This window comes from Python bivittatus, unplaced genomic scaffold (assembly GCF_059951505.1).
Source record: "Python bivittatus isolate LINGU-HERP-01145 unplaced genomic scaffold, Pbiv_v1 ctg000610_np1212, whole genome shotgun sequence".
In the NCBI taxonomy this organism is placed as follows: Eukaryota; Metazoa; Chordata; class Lepidosauria; order Squamata; family Pythonidae; genus Python; species Python bivittatus.
Window position 1 is genome coordinate 41,564,232 of NW_028277088.1, and position 21,170 is coordinate 41,585,401.

Genomic DNA, 21,170 nt, shown 5'->3' on the forward strand with positions numbered 1-21,170 from the left:
CTTCACAGCTGTTTTCCTTCTTTCCATAATAATTAGGATTTCCACTGGCATTTGCTGAGTGTGCTGTCATCACGCAACCCATTTCATGTCAGTTTATTTTCCACCTTGCTTTCCATATCTCCAATTTCCATATCCCAGTCTATTCCAGCCCAAGGTTGCACATGTATACCATATTATACTAAACTTTTAACCCTGTATACTAATAACTGTTATCACTAGCTTCAGCCTTCACTGTTCTTTACATACTGTATATCTCTGTATGGTACAGTTGATTCATTCTGGCTTAGAACTGTAGATGAAAAATAAATATGAGAGGTTTTCTCTGAAAAAGGAAGCCATGTTTCGTGTTAAAGGTAATGTTTCACTCTATTGCACTTGCCCATCTTTTAGACTGGAGACCTTGCAATAAGCATGTGCTGAAGGGTCTTGCTCCTGCAGTGGTACACCGTCAGGATGCTCACAAAGAGTTATTTTAATTAATGAAACTGATTTGTAGCTGGTAAGTTTGCTATGTCAAATGGTTGCACATTTCCCCCTTTTATATCAGTGTAGCTTCTTGTTTTGTCATAGGGTTTCTTTTTGTTTTTCTGTCCTCTTTCTAATTATCTTACAACTTCCTTAGGCAACAAGCCTGCTATGAAATGTTTTTGGCAAGTTGCAAGCTAAGATCTGGCCTCATATTCCAATTTCCTTTCCTTCCTTCATAATTATTTTTTTTGCCATTTGTGGCACCATTTCCTTTTGGATATAATATAAAAGAAACTTGCTCCAATTTTCACTCCTGTCTATACCTATTTGACATATGTCAATGCAAGATAAGCTTGTATACTTTTATAATCAAAGGCCTCATATTTCTACCATTTCACTGACTGAAACAACTGTAGAACTTTGTGCTAAGATCCTTTTTTATTTCGAACTCCAGAGAAGTGATGATCCTATTAAGAGTCTGAGGCTGCACCACACTTTGGATTCAATTGCCAAAGTTGGTTGCCATGTAATCCTGGCAGTCATGTGATCCTGAAAAAAGACATGTTACTTTATTTCACTCAGATGCTACTTCATATTCCTGGGCATTCTGAAGTACCTTCTTGAAGAATGAATCTGAAGTGCTTCTCTGCAGTACTAGAGTCAAACCATGCACAAATTCTCCTATTTCCAGGCCTAAAAACATAAAAACTATAAGAACAATGCAAATATTTGATGGATTATTTATACAGCAATTATATTTGGATCCTTAGGTTGGAGATTCTGTTTCAGTTAATATGTAATAATTGTCTTGTATACAATAATCTTTCATTCTAAAACAGTGCTTACAGATGAGAACACTATACATCCATTTCACTTTGAACATGCTTTTTCTAATTTAATAGGCAGTATGTGCCAACGTCCTTTCATCTGTGCTCATTCAGACCCACAAGTAGGCTTGAAGCCTCAGGGCTCAGTGTTGATCTATTTTTATCTAATGACTGGTTTTCTTGTTTCAGGGATTCACATTTTGTAAACTAAGACACTGATTGCCTAGGTCTTGTCTGATGTGTTTCTTACTTGACAGATTGCCACATGGCAATCAATTTAACATGCTCTAAATACAAGCAAGAAATATCCAGAAGATTAAATGTAGCTATTTCCAATGTATTTCTTAATGTAGGTGACATTTGCAGAACTCAGTTAACATTTCAGGGCTGCTTCCTGGTTTGGTGGATTTCTAGGCAAAATAATTTTCTGATGGGCTTTCTTCTTTCTTACAGCCCTAGTGGGTATTCCTGCCGTGCTGGCAGTCCAAGCAGTCCTAAGGAACTGGCTGTATCCAGCCTTTAATTATATTTCCCCAAAGAAATGCTTGTTCAGAGAAATTGTGGACTATTTGGACAGCTAGATTCAACTGCCCATCACTTCTTCAAGTGTCAGGCTAGGGAGAAAAATGAAGGTACAGAACAGGAATTAATAGTAGACCCTGCCAATTTAAGGGAGGGCTTAGATACAGCAGTGTCTGGGAATGCCAGGTACAAACACCCTAGCTACATTTCGGTAATAATTTATGGCAACATAATATAGTATGGATGCAAACATTGGTGACTGTAAAAAAATAGCAGCAAGTGGTGGCTTTATTGTGAATATGACTGTCACTGCATGTATTAGGAATATCCTATTCAAATTTAAATATGCTGAACATTTGAATAAAATTTAAAGTGAATTCTAGAGCTTTGGATCATATCCTGTATGTCATGTGTAATGTAGATTTGAGCTGTAAGTTAAATGTTTAGCTTAATTTTAATGGAAAAGGAAGGGTGGAAATAGATCTATTGTTATCCAAAACAATTAGCTAGAGCAAATGCTTTTAAAGCAGAGAGCTCACCACTGTCTCTTTTAAAGGTGATGGAAACACCCCCTCATTCAAAGAGGCATTGTTTATTGCTCAGGTCCAACCTTCTGCAACCTCTCGAAGCCTTAACTAACCGTGAGATCAGTTAAATCTCTTTAAAGACCATGAGGGACAGGATCCAACTGAGAAATAGTGGAACTGACCATGAAGAGGATGGTATCCACTTCCCTGAGACTAACAGACTCAAAGTGATCTTAGATCACTTCACAAAACAAAGCCACAGTCATTTCCATTAGTCCTGTCTCACTGGAGTCCTCTCAGATCTGAGCAGTTATGTCTACCAAATGCTGCAAATATTCTTCGTAGTGGCCATTTAGATGGTCCTGATGGACATCCTTCCCTAAAAGGGAATGAGTCATCTTAAAAAGGGCCACTGGATGGTATTCAGTCAATGCAATAAGGATGGCAAAATGTTTCTTTTTTGCTGCTTGAATTGCCATGGTGTAGGCTCAAACCTGAGGTCATACCAGTGCCCAGTCACACTAAAAGTGGGTTTTCTTAGAGCACTGCTTCAGGCATCTCCTTTGTTGTTTCCTCTCCCTGGGTTCTCTAGCAAACCAAACCACCTACAGTGGATCTGCAGACAGAGAGAGCCACTCAGGTACAATGCAGTCCAATAACCCAGAAACCCCTTAATTCCAATAGGTGGCCATAGTCTAAGCCAAGCTGACCAGCAGATCCTTGGGAAACTACCTAAGAGCCCTCTGGAAACTATCTACTAGTACTATCTACTATCTACTATCAATCTAATAGGTCCTTCCTCACTATGGAGGGGAGGACAAAACACGGTGCTCCATATCAATAAGATAAAACTCATAACAAGAGATAAAATTCAATGCCCCCCACTTCTAGATCACATCATGTTTGTTGCAAGACAAAAATCAGATCTAATGTGTGGCCTCTTGTGTATAGGACCCTCGATAAGTGGGATCACATCCATGTTTCTCATGGCAGCCATGAAATCCTGGGCTGCTCCAGACTCCTCATTGAAGGGAGGCAGGTTCATGTTCCCCAAAAGCACCATTATCTTCCCAGCAACCAGGTTGGGTAGCCCTGGTAGCAATGCCAGCAGAATAGTGCCTCTTGATGTCAACAGAGTCTTGCGGATGACAACAGTCCCCCCTCCCCCCCACCCAAGGACCATGGCTGATATCAAACCTGAACCACAGGTGGACAGATTTCTGAGAGAGGATCTCCCTCCACCCCAGGTTTCATTAAAACAGTTCCAGTTTTATGCTCTCATCCATAATTAAGTCATAGATGAGGAAGTTCTTACATTTCAGTCAATAAAGTAAAGCAAATTCCACTGGGGAATAGAAATACAGAGAAGTAAACACCTTGGTTTGCAAGCATAATTCGTTCCGGAAACATGCTTGTAATCCAAAGCACTTGTATATCAAAGCGAATTTCCCCATAAGAAATAATGGAAACTCAGATGATTCATTCCACAACCCAAAAATATTCATATAAAAATGATTACAATACTGTAATATAATACAAAATAATAAAGAAAATACAAAATATAAAGAAAAATAAAACAAATTAACCTGCACTTACCTTTGAAAATTTCTCCCAAATACCGCGGCCTGAGACTAAGCATCCAAGCATGGGAGACAATCACCCACAATCCCGCAGTGAGAGAGAGAAGAACCATTGGCTCAGTTGTGATCATGTGACATTCGGCGTCACGTACTACTCGTATTGCAAGACATCACTCATTTATCAAGTTAAAATTTATTAGAAATGTTTGCTCGTCTTGCAGAACACTCACAGAACAAGTTACTCCCAATCCAAGGTTTTACTGTATTTAAAAAAAAAAAAATCATAGAATGACTGAATGTGGGAAGAAGTTTGGTTAAATATCTTCAATATGTGATATTTTCTCACAATATTAATGTGAGATATTTTCTGTAGGGTATTGAATATAAAGAAATATATGGCAACATTTTTGGCTATAATGCCAAAATGCACATATATTGGCCTTCCATACACTTAATAAGGAACCAGATGAGTACTCTAGTCCAAACCTCAGGATACTTCCCAAGTACTGATACATATTCATCCAAACTCTCTTTAATGAAGGAGATTCCACTGTTTTTAAAGCTGTTCCATTCTACTAGGCATAGCTCGTACATCAGTAATGTGGAAAATAATAACTTTGCCTGTCTTGTGTTTATTTTGTGTAGAGCTAGAATTATATATTAACTTTACTCAAGATTTCCTTAACACTTGGGTCAATCACATTATTTATATAACATGAGCAGAGAAAATGTTTTGATGTATTGCTTTGCTATTCAGCTATTCGCTATAATTTTATTCTGTCCAGTGAACTCTGCTAATTAAATTTCATCTTCAAAAGGCCAGACAAAAGAGATTTGTAGACAGTGATTATAAGCAAATTAGCCCTGTTTTGGTTCTATAAAAAAATACATTTGAGCTGTTTTTGTGCAGAGCTTTCTAACATGTTGTATTTTGTATCTAAAATATCTTGTGGATTTCAGAGGATATTGTGTTACTCCTCACTATCTACTATCTATTTGGACAAGGTCTCTAAAGAAGAAATTGTTGCCCCTGGAACTATATCATTTTAGAAACCATATTATAATATACTACTATGTGTAAACAAGATGTTTACATATATGCATTTTATACACAATTCTTTTTATAGAATTCACTTTCCAACATACTTTTCCCTTTATAGTTTTATATTTTCTTCCATAATTTTTAATTATAGATCTCCCACTACAGAATAATCTACCCCTTAGTACCATATCTTTTGGGCACTTCTGTATGCAAAACATAACAACATTTTGTCCCTTTGGAATGTGTGTTCCTGACAATAATTACCATGAAATGCCATTTTTTGTTAGTTATCTATTTATTCTCAATAGTAATATAATTCTCAGCTGCATTTTGCAGTAATTAACAGTAGCAGTAGTATTGCTCCAGATTTCATATTCAACAGTTGTTGGAGCATCAAAATACAGTCCTCCTGAACATTTTAGAATATTATCTTTGAAAGTAAAAATTACCTTGAATGTATTATATGATTAAATATACTGATCATTTTCTTCTCCAGTTTTTATGACATTTTAAAGATGATTTGCCCGTGTTAGGTAGTATATTTACATTTTACTTTATTTTTTTCTGAATAAAAACATTGAGAATTAATTACATACAATGCATTCCATTTACTCATATGTTATTACTGGGATTTTACTTTAAGGGCTTTTTGCAGGAGTAAGGGGATTTTAAATGTGTGGACTGAAAACAAATCATTTCATTTTCACAAGCAAGTCTTTTTAAAATTCTGTGTTGTAAATGTTAAATTGCATTTTTCTTCATTGGGAAATACAGTTAAGACATTCAAAATATTTTGAAGGAATTAAATTCATATGTTCACTATAGTAAAAAAAAATCATTTTTGGAATCTTTAATGTTATTGTCTATTGTTGTGGTTCCGGTATTTCTTACTAAAAAAACATAAATAAGGTATGATGTTAATAAGAATTCCTACTTAAGTAACTATAATCTACACATATCCAGTGTGAGTTTTGTCTGAGACTTCAGCAGATGTTGGGTAAAGCTGCATGTCCTAACGTGAAAAGATCCTTGTAGTTGTAATCTATTCAGCTTTATGTTCATTATATTAATTGAACATCTGACCATGTTAGATGCTTGGCCATATATTTAGAGGTAGCTGTTAGATGCAAGTAAATAAAGACCTTGTTTAAAAGCATGTGCTTCTTCTAAAGGGTCGTACTTGAAAAAAATGGAAATAATTATGCATTGTCTCACTTCATTGCCATTGTTTGTTTTGTGTTTGAGGAGACATTCTCCCTTTACAAGGAAAAAGAATCAAAGGCAGTGTTTTTCAGTATGTTCCCATAAAGGTGGATTTCTTAAGGTAGTTCCAAAATGAGATTATAATAAAGCAGTTTTAAGTAAAAAGAATATAGAAGAAAGAACAAATATCTTTACCACAAAACTGTAAAGCTTTTTAAATCTATGATTATTTGTTGAGCTTTAAAATTTGACTGAGGATTGGAATTCAGAAACATAGCCCTGTATTGTTCATTTGAAGATAGATCCCATTGAGTTCAGTGGGCTACCTGTAATTGATTCACCCTTACTTAAAATTAGCTGGATTGCACTCAGTGTGAATGGATCTTAGATCTGAGATCTGAATAGGTACAGAATTGCTTTACAAAAATATATTTCATATTTTAATAAGCTTCAAAATCTCTGTTTAACTTATAAACAGAATTGGTTGTTTTCACTGGTTGACCTAAAGGGATTATTGTTGTCTATTAAAATAATTTTTGAAGTCTTGAACTAATAACATGATCTTAATTATTTAACATTTTGAATGCCATTATAAAAAATTGGGAAGCTTTATCATGGCTAAACTCTTGCACCTGAATTAATACAAGGATGCTTTAGCTACTGTAAAGAAGAATCATAATTTGATAAAGTGTTACTATTTCTTTAGTTGTATTTTGATCCCTTTTAGATTTAGAGTAGCTTATTTTTTAAAAAATAAACGACGTGGACTTTAAAGGTTACTGCAATTCTTTAAAGCTATTGAACAATCTTACTATAGGGGGAGATTTAAGGTTGGGATTAAGAGAAGCTCTTCACTTAGTAGCAGAATAATAACTCAGTTTTAGTCTTATGTAATTTATGGAGTCATGTTTTTGTTTTCTCTTTGGTTTAAATAGCTTACTGCCTAAAAGCAATCCTCAGATTTTCTTATGTATCTCACACTGCTAGCTGAATAACTGAATTTTCTTTAAGTAATATCCATGGACATTTGTATAAATACGTTTGTTTTAGGGGCTGATTTATAGAAGTTACATTTCTTCATATCTTTTAAAAGCCGTATCATTTTAGTTGAGAAGGACCACCTTTTAGTTGAGTTTTTTAAAAAAAACTTCTGATACTGCAAATACAGGATTAATATTTCTGTAATTACAGCATATCCTGAGTGTGTCAGAACACCACAGGTACCTCTCAGTTGGTGGAATGTGGGCAACAATATATTGGCTCATAAGCTGCCCTTTAGAATAGAGATCCTAGTATGCATAGAATAGTGCGAGAATGTTTGGAGTAAAACTAGGTATTGCTTGTACTAGTGGGATATCAGGCAAAATGTGCCAAAAGTAGTACTATGTCCTTACCAATAGCAGGGAAAGTTGCATGTCTATGACAAAGAGTAGTAACTTGGTCTACTCTTTCTTACTATACAATGTTATATGAAAGCCTTGATTGACCAAAGCTATGATGAGTGACGGAGGTAGAGAGATTTATATGCTGGTAATAGTTACATGCTACACTCCTGTGAATGGTGATAATGAGAGAAAAGGGATACATTAGAAAATTTTTTTACAGGAATGTGATCTGGGAGGAAAGTTATTCTGTTAAGTGGGAGTGGATTTGAAGGAAAGAAGTGAGAAGCACAAAAATGATTGATTCAAGAATGAATGAAAATGGTGAACAGGAATAGTGTTTGGACAGTATCTGCTTAGAAACTGGGCTGTTGGGAATACATCATTTATGCAGAAGTCTGTTCCTATGTACATATGATACAAAAATGAACCTAAAAGGATGGTTGATTTGTTTGTGTATGATGAAAGAGTGAGAGAATTAGTGAAAGTTGCAGCAGTGATGAGAAGGGGGACAGGCCATTATTGTTGGTAGTGTCAGGATTGGATCTTATGAAAAGCAAACATGGAAGAAAAGGAAAGAAACAAAAAGAATGAGAGTAAAAGAAGAACAAATGCAGGAAGAAGAAGTATGAGTCCTGTATGGGATGTTATTGAAAGATACAGGTAGTCCTTGCTTAATGACCACAATAGGTACCAGAAAATTAGTTAAGCAGGGCAGTCGTTAAGCGAGGCATCACATGGCCACACCTGATTTTACAACATTTTTAAGTGAATCACATGGTCGTTAAGCAAATCGTGGTCATTAAGCGAATCACGTGGTTTCCCATTGATTTTGCTTGCCAGAAGCTGGCTGGGAAGGTCACAAATAGTAATCACATGACCCCAGGATGCTGCAACTGTCTAAGTGTGAGCTGGTTGCCAAGTGCCCTGATTGTGATCACGTGACTGCAGGGGTGCTGCAATGGTCAAAAGTGTGAGGGCTGGATGTAAGTAGCCTTTTTCCCAGCGCCAAACGGTCGCTAAACAAGTGGAAGTTAAGCAAGGACTACCTGTAGATTAATCTCTCAATATAATGAGAAGAAAGTAGATAAAGATGTGGAAGCTGCTTGGAATAGAATGAAAATACCCAATGTTACAAAGTGCCACAAAAGTATGTGGAATTAACACTAATGAGAAGTTTGAAAAAGGATTAGTTTAAGTGTGCGTGGATTGGCAGAATGTTGACTAAAATGGTACAAGATATGACAATGGGCAAAATATGGGAAATGGAGTACGGCTTTATGCTGGGAAGGTGATGTGGAGACCAGATTTTTGCTCTTCTGCAGATCACTGAGAAATGCATGAATGTGAGAAAATTTATTGTAGGTTTGTTGGTTTCTAGAAAGCATATGGTAAAATGCATAAGCTTGAACACTTTGGGTGAACATGGAATTGAAGGTTAGTTACTGAATGTGGTAAGAGTCGTATATGATGGAAGTAGAACTTTTGTGAGAATGAACAGAATGTTTCTGTTTCAGGGTTTGACAGAGATAAGACAAGGATGTTTAATGTCTCTTTGGTTGTTTAAGTATAAATGTATAAGGAATGCTTGTAATGGTGTTGGGGGCATATTGTTGGAATGTGAACATGTCACTCAAAGGCCAAGAGCAGCTCCTGGCCTAAAAATAATTGTGTGCCTCTACCCTGTAGCGTAATCAATATTTTAGTCATGTTAGGGTTATTTAAATAATTATGCAGCTAATCACTCAATTATTTCTCAAAATCATCCATTTCCATTTCCTACCACTCAAGTATTATATCAAGCTGGAAAAATGAATGCTTGTACAAAGTTCAGAACATTTTATCTTTATATGAATGGAAGAATTACATTAAAGAAAGAGAAGCCTTATTACAGAGGTATTGTTTAGTATAGAATTGGTCCCCATTGATAAAAATTATGAAATTGCAGGTATTACATATAGAAGAAATCAACTCCACATTTTATAGGCGTTAAATATCTTCCCATTAAAGTATACTATTAATATATAGGTCTGTTGAATAATACAGCAATCAGTTAAACATGCTATTAATCACAGTGTCGAGTTGATTTGCATGTTCATTTTTCTCTTTCAGATCTTAATCAAAGTGTTTCTTTTCATTAGATAATGTACTAGCTAATTTGGCTTCTGGCAATGCCATCCAAAAACCGAGATAATGATTATGCCAAAACTTGAAAATGGAAATAGGAATTGTGTATATTATATTATACAGCTAAACTGGTGTTTGACAAAATTTATTGTTAAGAAATCCTATGATATACATATTGTCCTTGGTTTACATATATTTTAAAGTTGTTGTGCATTCACAAATAAGAGGACAAACATAGGCTTAATTTATTCTAAATAATTAGGGTTATTTTATATCATAGTAATTATATTACATTTATTGTGTTTAACAGATTTCCAATTGTTAAATTGCATCCAATTCCAAAGGATGCAATTCCTTTTTTAATAGTAATTTTATTAAAGATTATAATTAAACAGTAAAAACTAACACAAACTGAAAAAATAGAAGAATAAAAAGAAAGTAGAAGGTGCAGAAAAGAAAGAAGAAAAGAAAAAATAGAAAGAGAAAGAGAAATTGAAAAGAAAGAAAAATATAAGAATATAGTAAAGAAAAAGAAAGGAAATATATAAAGAAGTGACTTCCCACCTATATCACAAATATAAACAATTTTACTAACTTATCACCTTCTCTTAAAATACAACATATGATCTCTTCTTCCCATATCCCATCTGTTATCTATAAACAAATCCATAAAGCATCGTCATTTCAGTCCTGATGTCAGCCAAAGTCCATTAAGAGTTACCAGAGATAACAACATATCTATTTTAGCCTTGATCAAATAAACCAACTTTACATTCCTTCCCTGTACTTTTAACAATCTTAGTTTTTAATCTCTTCAAATAGTGTCCTAGAACTTGGTTTCGTTTCATTTTTTCTTTATCACTTCTCAGAAAATCCTTCAGAACTTTAACAGGTCTCTTTTGTAAATCCAGTATAGAGAAGTTGTCCAAATCACTCTTCTGGCTTGTTATTTGTATGTCTCTTTTAATTATTGACACATCACCTGGTTTCATTTGTATACAATAGCTTGTCATTTTAAAATCTACATTCAAATCAATTTCATTCTTATCTGGTAATGCTTGTTCCTCTTCTGTAAAGGATCATTTCCACACATCTATCTATGATAACAGACATTCTTAAAATTAACTTCTGAGTCCACCTGTTAACAAATATTGTTGAAAACTTCCAATGTTAAAGTATTTTGTTCCATTCTGTATTGACAAGTCAACTTTAAGTATTCTTCTCCTTTAACTGTAATGTTTAATTCCTTCTAGCTCCCTCTAGTGTCTAATCTTCAAAGTCCCATCTTATCATGTTTTTTTCTAAGGAATCCAAACAACAGCAATTTCCCATGGGAAGGATTCTTATAATTAATTTCAAAGTCTTATTTCAAATCCATCTGGACCCTTAGCCCATTTTTAACTTTCAAAAATCAACATTCTAAACACCCTTTTACTGTTTATTCCAAAAAATAAAATTTTTCTAAATGCTTAAACTCATATTTGAAATTTCTTTCGCTAAGGGGAAGGAGACTCACCCAGTGAATACAGTAAAGACTTGCTGTTCTGAAGGTTCTTAATATTTAAAAAGCAGTAAAAACATAAATCCAAAAGTGATTAAGAAATGAGGCTTGATTGAGTTTTGGCTGCATTACAACTATGAGCTTAGATTGAATCCCTCAACTCCCAGTTGCTCACATAAGCTGACTGCTAAAACCCCAGTTCCTGTGGTCTACTCATGAGCAGCTGTCCAGAGTACATGTGGGCAATCTCACACACTCTCCTTTCTCTGGAGAGATTTCGCTGGCCATGATCCAGCATCCAGCCACTGATCTCTGCCATAAACACTGTCCCCGTTCTTTCAGGGACATTTAACTTACCATGTCCTCATCAGATTTTGATTTTAGAAAGTTACAAATGGACTAAGGGTCCAGATAAATTTGAAATAAGGTTTTGGAATTAATTATAAGAATCCTTCTTGTGGGAGAATGCTCTTGTTTTGAATTCTTTAAAAAAAAATGATAGGATGGGACTTTGAAGGTTGGACATTAGGGGGAACTAGAAGGAACTAAAGATTACAATTTAAAGAGAAGAACACTTAAATTTGACTTGCAATTACAGAATGAAGCAAAATATTTTAACATTGGACATAGTGAAGGATATTTTTGAACAGTGGACCCAGAAATTAATTTTAATAGTGTTTTCCTCTATAGATAGACTGTGTCTAAAAGATGTTATGGAAGAGGAAAAAGTTCTACCTGACAAGATAGAGGCTGAACTGAAGGTAGATTTTAAAAAGACAGGCTACAAGAATGACATGGAAAAAGATGGTACACCAGACATACAAAAGAAACTAGCTGATGTCTTAATTAAAAGGGATGTACAAACAACAAACCAAGAGAGTGACCTGGATAATTTTCCTTTGTGGGATTTACAAAAGAGGCTTGTTAAAGTTTTGAAGAATTTTGTGAGAAGGGACAAAGAAGAAATGAAAAGAAATCAAGTTCTACTATATTATTTGAAGAGACCAAAGATTAAGATTGTAATGCAATACTGTTTTTTGATGTTTATTGCACACAAAAAAATTTTTTTTAAGTTCTTAAACTTGTAGTTAAAACTTTCACTAAGGATTGAAGGAAACTCACCTGGTGCTGTAAAACCTGTCAATCCAAAGGTTCCTAATAGCTGAAAAGCAGTTAATAAGCAATTTCCAGAAGTGATTAGAAAAGGAAGTATGTAAACATAGTGTCCTTTCAACAGTTTAAGGAAGATGGTTATTCCCTTGTCTCCCAGAGCTCTAAACCAACCAGGGACCATTGTCTTGTGGTCTCCTTGTGAGGAGCAAATGCGTGGAGCACTTGCAGGCAATCTCAAGTCCTCCTTGTCCAGAGAGGAATTATGGAAGAGCCTGTTTACTCGACAGCTCTTCATTCTGCCATGGTCATCAACTCCGCTTTTCACAGAGTTGATGATAAGCAGGAATAGTATACAATGCTTTCTGCTAAAATTGTGGCAGAAGTTTTGGGAATCTGAAGAACAAATAAGTAAAAAGTTTTGGCACATTGTTTAAAGCAGCAAAAAACTTTTATACCATTGATTCAGATTAACAAAATATTAGAGATGTGTAAAACCTACTGCTCTGGGGAGTTTTAGAATATTCTGTTTTTATTCCAGTCCATGCTGTTCCAGAATTGACTTGGTGGCTTTCCAGAAGCTAATTCTCTCAACCAGAAAAAGTTCATGGTGTTCCAGATGTGGTTTAATCACATTTGGAACACCTGGTACATCATTGTAGTTCTTAAACCAGATAAAAATCATATAAGTGTTATACGTTATAGATCCATTTCATTAATTAAGGTATGTAAATATTAACATTTTATTCTTGCTAACTGAATCCATAAAGTACTAGCAAGCTTAATATATCCTGATATAAGCAGGATTTATTTGTCATAAACAAGAGGCTGAAAATTGGGGAATATTAGTAAATGTTATGGATAGAAATAATATTAAACTTGTTTGGATATAGAAAAGGCCTTTGAGAAAAATATATATTGGCAATATCTGTTTATTATTCCCCCCACAAAATTCACATGTGAGGACTAATGAAATTTTAGCTAACCATTTTAATTAGAAAGAAGCATAATGCAGTACTGTCCTCTCCTTTATCATATGATGTGTGTGTGGAACCCTTATTGTGGCCATTTAAACTAGTGAGATCCATGGAGTGATGCAAGCACAAAGGACCATAAAGTAATTTTGTTTGCAGATGATGCATTGATATTTTTTGATCATCCTACATCTTCCATAACAAAATTAGTATTAACCGAAGGTTTGGGGATGCTCTCTGGATGTAATGCAAACTGGTCTACATCTGAACTGAACATTTGGGATAAAATTAATATTTTAAAAATGAATATTTGCAACAGATAATTTACACCATGAGAACTAGTTTGGTGTAGTGGTTAGGGCATCTTAGGCATGAAGCCAGCTGGATGACCTTGGGCCAGTCACTCTCTCTTAGACCTAGGATGAAGGAGACAAGGGCAAACTACTTTCTAAAAAATCTTGCCAGGAAAACTGCAGGGATTTGTCTAGGCAGTCACCAGGACTCAACACTGACTTGAAGGCAAAAAAAAGAAAATACACCTTACGTGGTATTTCTTTATACATTCCTAATATATTTTCAGAACCTGAATGCATTATTTTAGAAATTTATGCATCCCTTCCTTTCTTTTTATTAACTCAGGAACTTATTTAGAGAAGCAGTTTTATTTTCTAGATTTAAAGTTATATCAAAAGGCAGATCATCTTTCTTGGATTAATGAAAAGCAGTTTTTGCCTCCTGGAAACTTGCCTTCATGGGTCTTCCTGGAGTCAGTATGTTTGATACCCATTACAAATCTAGGAGTCCCCTTCTCCTTACATTAGTTAATAGGGAAAAGCAGTTTGTAGTATATTTAATTCTTCCAATCATACTAATTAACACTGAAGAAGAAAATGGCAAGGCATTCTCTTTTGCTGGAGAATCTTTTGCTGGAGGATATAGTATGGAAAGTTTGATAGTATTAAACAAGGAATTTTTGTTATTTGAGGAGCTGCAGTGTATCATTTGCCCCAAAGTGCAGTGTTTTCCCTTAAAATACTTGCTGACATGAAAGTATGGGCTGACAGCCATATGTAGTTTTGAACCTTTCTCTGGCATTAAAGGATTTAAGAAGTCTGTAATAAAACTGTTGTAAGAATACATTAAATTAGAAGTTCAAGGTAATAGGGAAGCATGGAATAAGGGATGTCTGATACATAAACATTAATAGAAGATCATTTTGGTATCTGTTACATTTCTTCAGATATAAAACAAAAAATATTGCTTCGCATCCATTGCACAATTATGCATCTTTAAAGGAGGAAATTGGTGGGTTCAGATAATGGTTGGCAATGTGGTATTCAAAATATAACATTGGCTCAAACGATTGGTTATGTGGCTTCCTTTTGGACAGACATTATTTCACATATTAATTTTCCCCTGGAACACTGTTTTTGCAGTGCACTTGTGCACTTTTAAACTATTTACCAGCAGCCTGGAAATTAACAAAAGATCAGTGAAAATGGATATTGCATGCATTTATGATTGCAACAACAGTAATAATGATGGAAAGGCACACATTCTTCATCAGTTGTAATATGATCTAAATAAGTTGTTTCTCTTTCTATATTTGAGCAAACATTTATGTACCAGAAGTTTTGTTTGTAGGATGGTTAGAGATTTAGATTGCATATACAGTTTACATGCTTAATGTCCTTGTTCATACTAAGTACGCACATGCACTTTACTGGAAAGTAGCAGTCACACACAAAGGCAAGCAGAGACAACTGTGCAGTCACACGCATATTCTGGAAATGCCTTGCCTTGAGAGCCAGGCTGTTAGAGAGTGGAGTCCACAATAAAAACTAAGCACAGCTTTAGAGATACATAGTCCAGAAATCCAATTACCAGGGAGGTTAGTCAGCTGATCCAGGTAGAAGAGCCTTGGTTCAGGAAGCCAAGAGGAAGCAAGGACACAGGAATGCATCTCCAAGATTAAGCTGGGTGTTCCCCATAGTTGCCTACTGGTGGCTGCTCTTAAATAGCCCAGAAGCAAGCGTGGTTCAGTTACAAGTGTTCATGCCTTAGCCTCTCCAGGAACCACGCAGAGCACCTCTGCTTGGCTCTCAGAAGCGCCCAACACCTCCTCAGACTGGGGGTTCTGCCAGGATTGGTTCCTGCATCCCCTGACTCCTCCCACTCCTGCTGATGGTTGGCTGGGTCAGCCTCAGGTGGTTGACTGCTTGCTGACTGTTGAAGCTGAGAATCTGCTAGATTAGGCCCCTCAGCCTCTGACCCCTCCAAGTCAGAAGAGAACATAACACCAAATTTTCCATTTTTGGTCTTGCAAGGTAAATGGTTTAAATAATAATTGCCCCTGAAACTGAGACTGAATACATATTCAATCTACGTGTCTTTCATGAAGACATGAGACATGACATGAGTATATATGTAAGACTAAGTTTTGTTTAGTATGTAAGTGATGTATGCTTTGGGGTTTTTTTCCTTTATCCCTATTCTTTTGCCTATCATAATTTAAAAATGGAAAAAATCATTGATAAGATAGTACCATTGATGAAATGAAGGCAAGTGACTCTAGCATGCTGAGTCTGATCAGGAGAACAACCTTGCTTTTTCTTGTTACCATCCCGTAATTTAATTTGGGGTAGTTTCAATATTTAGTCATGAAGATACAAAGTATATATCTGAGATTGAATGCATATTTATTCACAGTTGGACATGCAGTGCTAATAATGCTTCTTTGTTTGTTTATATAGACTTTTCAATATTTAGGAATTAGTCCTAATAGATTTCACTGTGAATTTGTCACTTCTGAATTGAGAAATACATACTTCCCTTATCATAGCCATGACTGGTAATCTGAATTAGAACAGGATTTGGTCCAGATATCAAGAGAGTTTAGAATTAAAGACAACTAATGGTAATGGAGAGACTGCTGTGAATTACAAAATGTTCTATATCCTTACATTCATTTTTTAGGCGCTACTATAGCAGAAATTAGGATGGATCTGACCCTTACATAAGGCCCTAAAGACTTGGTTCTGTGCTCGGGCCTGGGGCCCCAAGTGTGTGAAGGGACCTGTCTTCTGCCTTGCATTCACATCTGTTGACTGATATTCCCTTGGCTGCTATGAATTTTAATGTTTGTAATTGTTTTTATTTTTATTTTATTTTGTTTGCCACCCAGAGTCACTTGTTGAGATGGGCAGCTATACAAATTGATTAAATAAATAAATACAACCCTCATTAATATGACTTTCATAGCATCATTACACCTTGTTTATCTCATTGTAACATTGTATTTTGGCAATGGTAAGGGGCAATGAGTGCCCAAAGTCCATGACGGAGTTGTCTCATGCAGCTTGAACCAACAAGCCAGTCTTTCTGCAATTTGGTTTTGAATGCATGTGCTTTAAAAGTTGTCTGCTTTTAAAAATACAGTTGTAAAATAATTATTTGGGTTGATCTGCCCTTATGTGAAATCTTTGCTGTCATCACGGTTTAATTGAGCAGTAGCATTATTGCTATCGTAGACAATATTTTTTCTTTAATGCAAGAAGTACCAAAAGAGGTCATTTTGCCCTTGCCAATAATTACATAGACTTTTGTAGGAATATCTAGAAGAATCCCCCATAGTGGATTTTTTCTCTTACTATCTAGAGTAGCTCAGAAAGATGGTTCTTCAAATTACAATGGTTCAGTTATGTTTATTACCAGCTGTTAAACTAAAAAGTGAGTATTTCGGCACAACAGCTTGATCAAGATATTAAGTTCTTATCTCTGAATGGCATTTTATTCATCTTCTTTTCATTTTCAGCATTTAGCACTAGTGGTGAAGTTTTTTATGTCATATGTGATTGCTGACAAACCCCAAGATATTGAAGTGAAATTGGCAAGGCTAGAATTTGAATCTCTGGAAGCACTCAAACAACAGGTAAGAACTCTGATACAGGCAAGACAAACACTGCCGTATTGCTTTTCTGAATTAATTAATTTCATTATATAACCTTTAATTATTCATTTGTTTAGAAATTATATAATGGTCACTACTATTCAGTTTTTAATTTTTAAATAATAGTATTAACCTATAATATGTGTCTGCATGCCTGTCTGTAGTTCTACATGTATGTGTCTACACCATAACCTTCACATGACATTAATATAGAGCATTAAGGGTGTTTCTTAGAAAACTTAAATACTTTGACATTTAATGTATCCTTAACAGGTCAAAAGTAGAATGGTGTTTTCCATATGAAGCTACACTCAATAAAAACTGCATTTGATGCCACACTCTTTCCCATTAGCCTTTCTTTTAATAGTTGTACAGTGTCCCCTCGATTTTCTTAACTATTGTTATTAAATATCTGTTGTGGCACCATCTGTCATGTTTGTCACAACGGTAACAGCATAGTTAATCCAACAAAATCTTCATTATATAGGACAAAAGAACATCATAAACATCTAATACAATACTCACATTTCTTCCATCTCAGCCCTCATCTTCAATATGGTCAGGCTTGTTATAGGGAAAAATATTGTATGGCAAATATTAAGATTCTGTTTGAACTACCTGTATGCAGTTCTTGGTTTGTGTTTCCTTCCAGATCTTCTACAATACATGCATTACAACAAAATAAAGCTTGAATCTAATGTGTTGAAGTTGAATTTTGCTTTTCTCATATTCAGTTAGTGAGAAGAAATAGTGATTAGACAGCAGTTTACATACCATATAGAGAAGAAGATTTTAACTATACTGAAACAATTCCTTTTAGTCTGTGTGAAGATAAATGCACATACACACACACACCCCTACTACAATACACAGCACACACAAGTAAGACATAAAAAACTTGCCCCAATTAAATCTTCAATCTTAAGTACAAGTTCTTTTAATCAATTTTGGGCTACAATAATGTTTCACAACATTATTTTTATTTAATTTAATTTTTATTTTATGCGAATCATTCCCTCATAATTAAAAACTTTTGAAAACCTCCCCATAATCTAGGGATCAGCATTATGGTACTGAAGAACAATATGTCAGACATGTCCCTTTTAGATGATATCTGCATAACCTCCCAAATTAAAAATCAGTTTAATTGTAGATAAAAATGACTGAAATGCTAAATTGCATAGGAGTTTCATATTCTCATCTGAATTCTTGTGATTATATTGGGCAAGAACACCAAATGCTTGTGAGACTTGGTGATATTCTGAGAGACCACTAAAAATATTTTTATGTTGATACCTGCACCAGAAATCACCTTCTGCGTCCTCTCAAACCATTACAAATGCATGCCAGTAATAATTCTTTCAATTTATAACTCTTTCTCTACAGGTAAAAGTATTTCCTCAATTTTGTGAAGAGCTTTGTAATAACATTTGTCTAAACTCTAAGAAATCAATATTAACTTGAAGCTTTTTTAGTGAGTTGAGTCTTCAAAATATTAACAAGACCTGTTAGTGCTTCACAGAAGTAAACACACAAAAACCATAACTATTCTGACAGTGGCTCCTTTCCCTCCATTTAAGTATATTCTTAGAAACAAAGTCTTCAGTAATTGCCAGTAAGACAAATAACCATTACATTCCTTGATTGATACCCTACAACCTTTTTGATCACTTGAACTTTTAAATTAATGTAGTGAAATAAGGTAATTGTGCTGTTAATTATAGTTCCATTGGTCTGCACATGCACTCATTGTGTATATTCCTACTAAAAGGTTTAAGTGACTTGAATATTTGGAGCTTCTTAAGAATTTCATCAAGTCAAGAGAATGAAGATCTTTTCTAAATAACAACATGCTATAACTAGCTTGAGTTCAGCTATCAGTGCTTGAATTGTATAATGTAAAATCATAGTGGCCTTTTTTTCCTCCAAAAACCTCCAGGTTTGGTGGGGTCATGGTATCAAATTTATCTGCCAGATAGGCTATCTCAGTTAAAAGCTATCATTTTTTAAATCTTCGTGCTTGATCTTTTCCATGACATTCCAAAATGTAGGATAACTTTTTACTTCATCTCATAATCCCGTTAAAACATATTTCTGTTTGGCAAACCTCAGTATGAGAACAGAAAAACTTTGTGATTGGCTCCCAAATTTTCACAAAGGAAAGCAAATAACCTGGAGTTCAGCACACTTTTTTCATAGAATTAACTGACTTGATAGTGAGATGTAGGTTTTATCCCAGAATTCTGGAAGCCAATGCTTGGTGGTGAATGATGCAATAAATCCTGAAAACAAATACTTTGATATTGCTGTTGTTTTTGCCAGAAATCTGGAAGGTGAACCTAACTTTGCTGGTGAATCATTAGTCCAAACTTCAGTCAATTTCTTCCACTTTAACTTATTTGTTTTAAAAATTTTTGATATAGCTTCAAAAATATAATAGTCTTCAAACTACAGATTGTGCAGAGACAAGTAGTTGAGCATAATTTTTTTCATTAGTTTTTTTCATCATAAATCATAGCAAAAAAACTGTGATGAGTTAAACTTTTCAAAAACTTGAACTTTGATGTTGTCAGTTAAATCATGTTTGGCAGTTGAATGTCAAATTAGACAAAGACATTTTTTAGAATTTATTCTCAATTTCCTCTCCAAGCAAAATTTTATCAGAATTTACAATGTAAGGGATTATGAGGGTTTCTCCAATTTTGTCAGGTTTTTTTCCCTTTGAAATTGCAAAGGATATTTTACACCCTTTATGGATTCCTAGTGAAATGCTGTGGTACAGTCAATTTTCATATGCTCCAGAGAATCACACTTCATAGAATATACTCCATTGTTTTTTTTAAATGATTTACATGATTTGATTTGAAATATCATTCAAGTTATCAGGATTACACAGCATCATTACATGTGGCATCATTTAACTAGAGAACTTGGATCCCTTCCTTTGTAATATATCTGTATTTGATATACACTGTCAAGAGTAAACCACTGAGAGTTTCCTCAAGTGGGGCAGGCATAAATGAAATAAATACAACCTTTATCAAATTTTCAGTGTTGTTGCCATGTTGAGGTACCCTAAAGGGAAAAAAGCAATTCAAAATGTTTGAAAATACTCACATGCTCACATTGAATTCCATATATTTACTTACACACACGACGCATGCCCTTTATTTTATTATGGGTCTTTATATTTGATTTTTTAAAGTTAAATAATAGAGAAAAAGCACTTACCTATATTGCAGTCTCAGGCTGCTTTTCCTATCTAGTCTGGTTCAGACCAGACAGTGAGTTTCTAGCCTTGTCTTCTTGTGATTTGAGCAAGACTGAATGAAAGTAGTCACTCATGGAACTGGAAAAGTCATTTAGGCTGCTGACTCCAACCCCCTGCTCAGTGCAAAAAGACAAATTAAATCAGCCCTGACAGATGGCTGTCTGGTCTTCCCTGGAATACATCCAGTAAAAGGGAGTCTGCCATCTCTCTGGAAACAGTTTATTTATTTATGTGTTATTACATTTTTAAACCAATACAAATGGTAATAAAAGTGGTAACAATTGCAAACAAAACTATTACATTTCATTTCATTAATACCACAAACATTACATAGGAAAATCTACCATTAAAAAATCAAAAAGAGAGAAAAGCGGGAAAAATCTTTTCTGTGGTTTCAAAATAATAATAATAACAATAACAATAAAGTTTTTAATTAAAACTAGACTTCAGAAATCATATTGTCCAATCTTGCCTTGATACAAAGCCATCTTGATGGCCAAGAACTGATGAAGTTCACTAAACCAAACCATAAAAACAGGTACATATACATTATTCCAAGAGTAGCATTTCACTAGCATCTGAACATGAGAGCTCCAGAGTTCTTCATACACAGACAAACAACAAATTTGGAAAATATAATTTAATATCACATTCACATCTTTAAACCTTAACTTCTTTCCAGGAACC

The 21,170-nt window shown here is 34.7% G+C and overlaps 1 protein-coding gene across 1 annotated transcript in view; it reads left to right on the forward strand.

The window, feature by feature from the left end:
- Positions 1-21,170, forward strand: part of ANO10 (anoctamin 10) — an 83,751-nt gene that overhangs the window by 36,108 nt on the left and 26,473 nt on the right. The window contains exon 12 of the mRNA XM_015889313.3: positions 17,078-17,194. Within this exon, the coding sequence (XP_015744799.1) occupies positions 17,078-17,194 (117 nt within the window). The remainder of the gene's footprint in view (positions 1-17,077; positions 17,195-21,170) is intronic.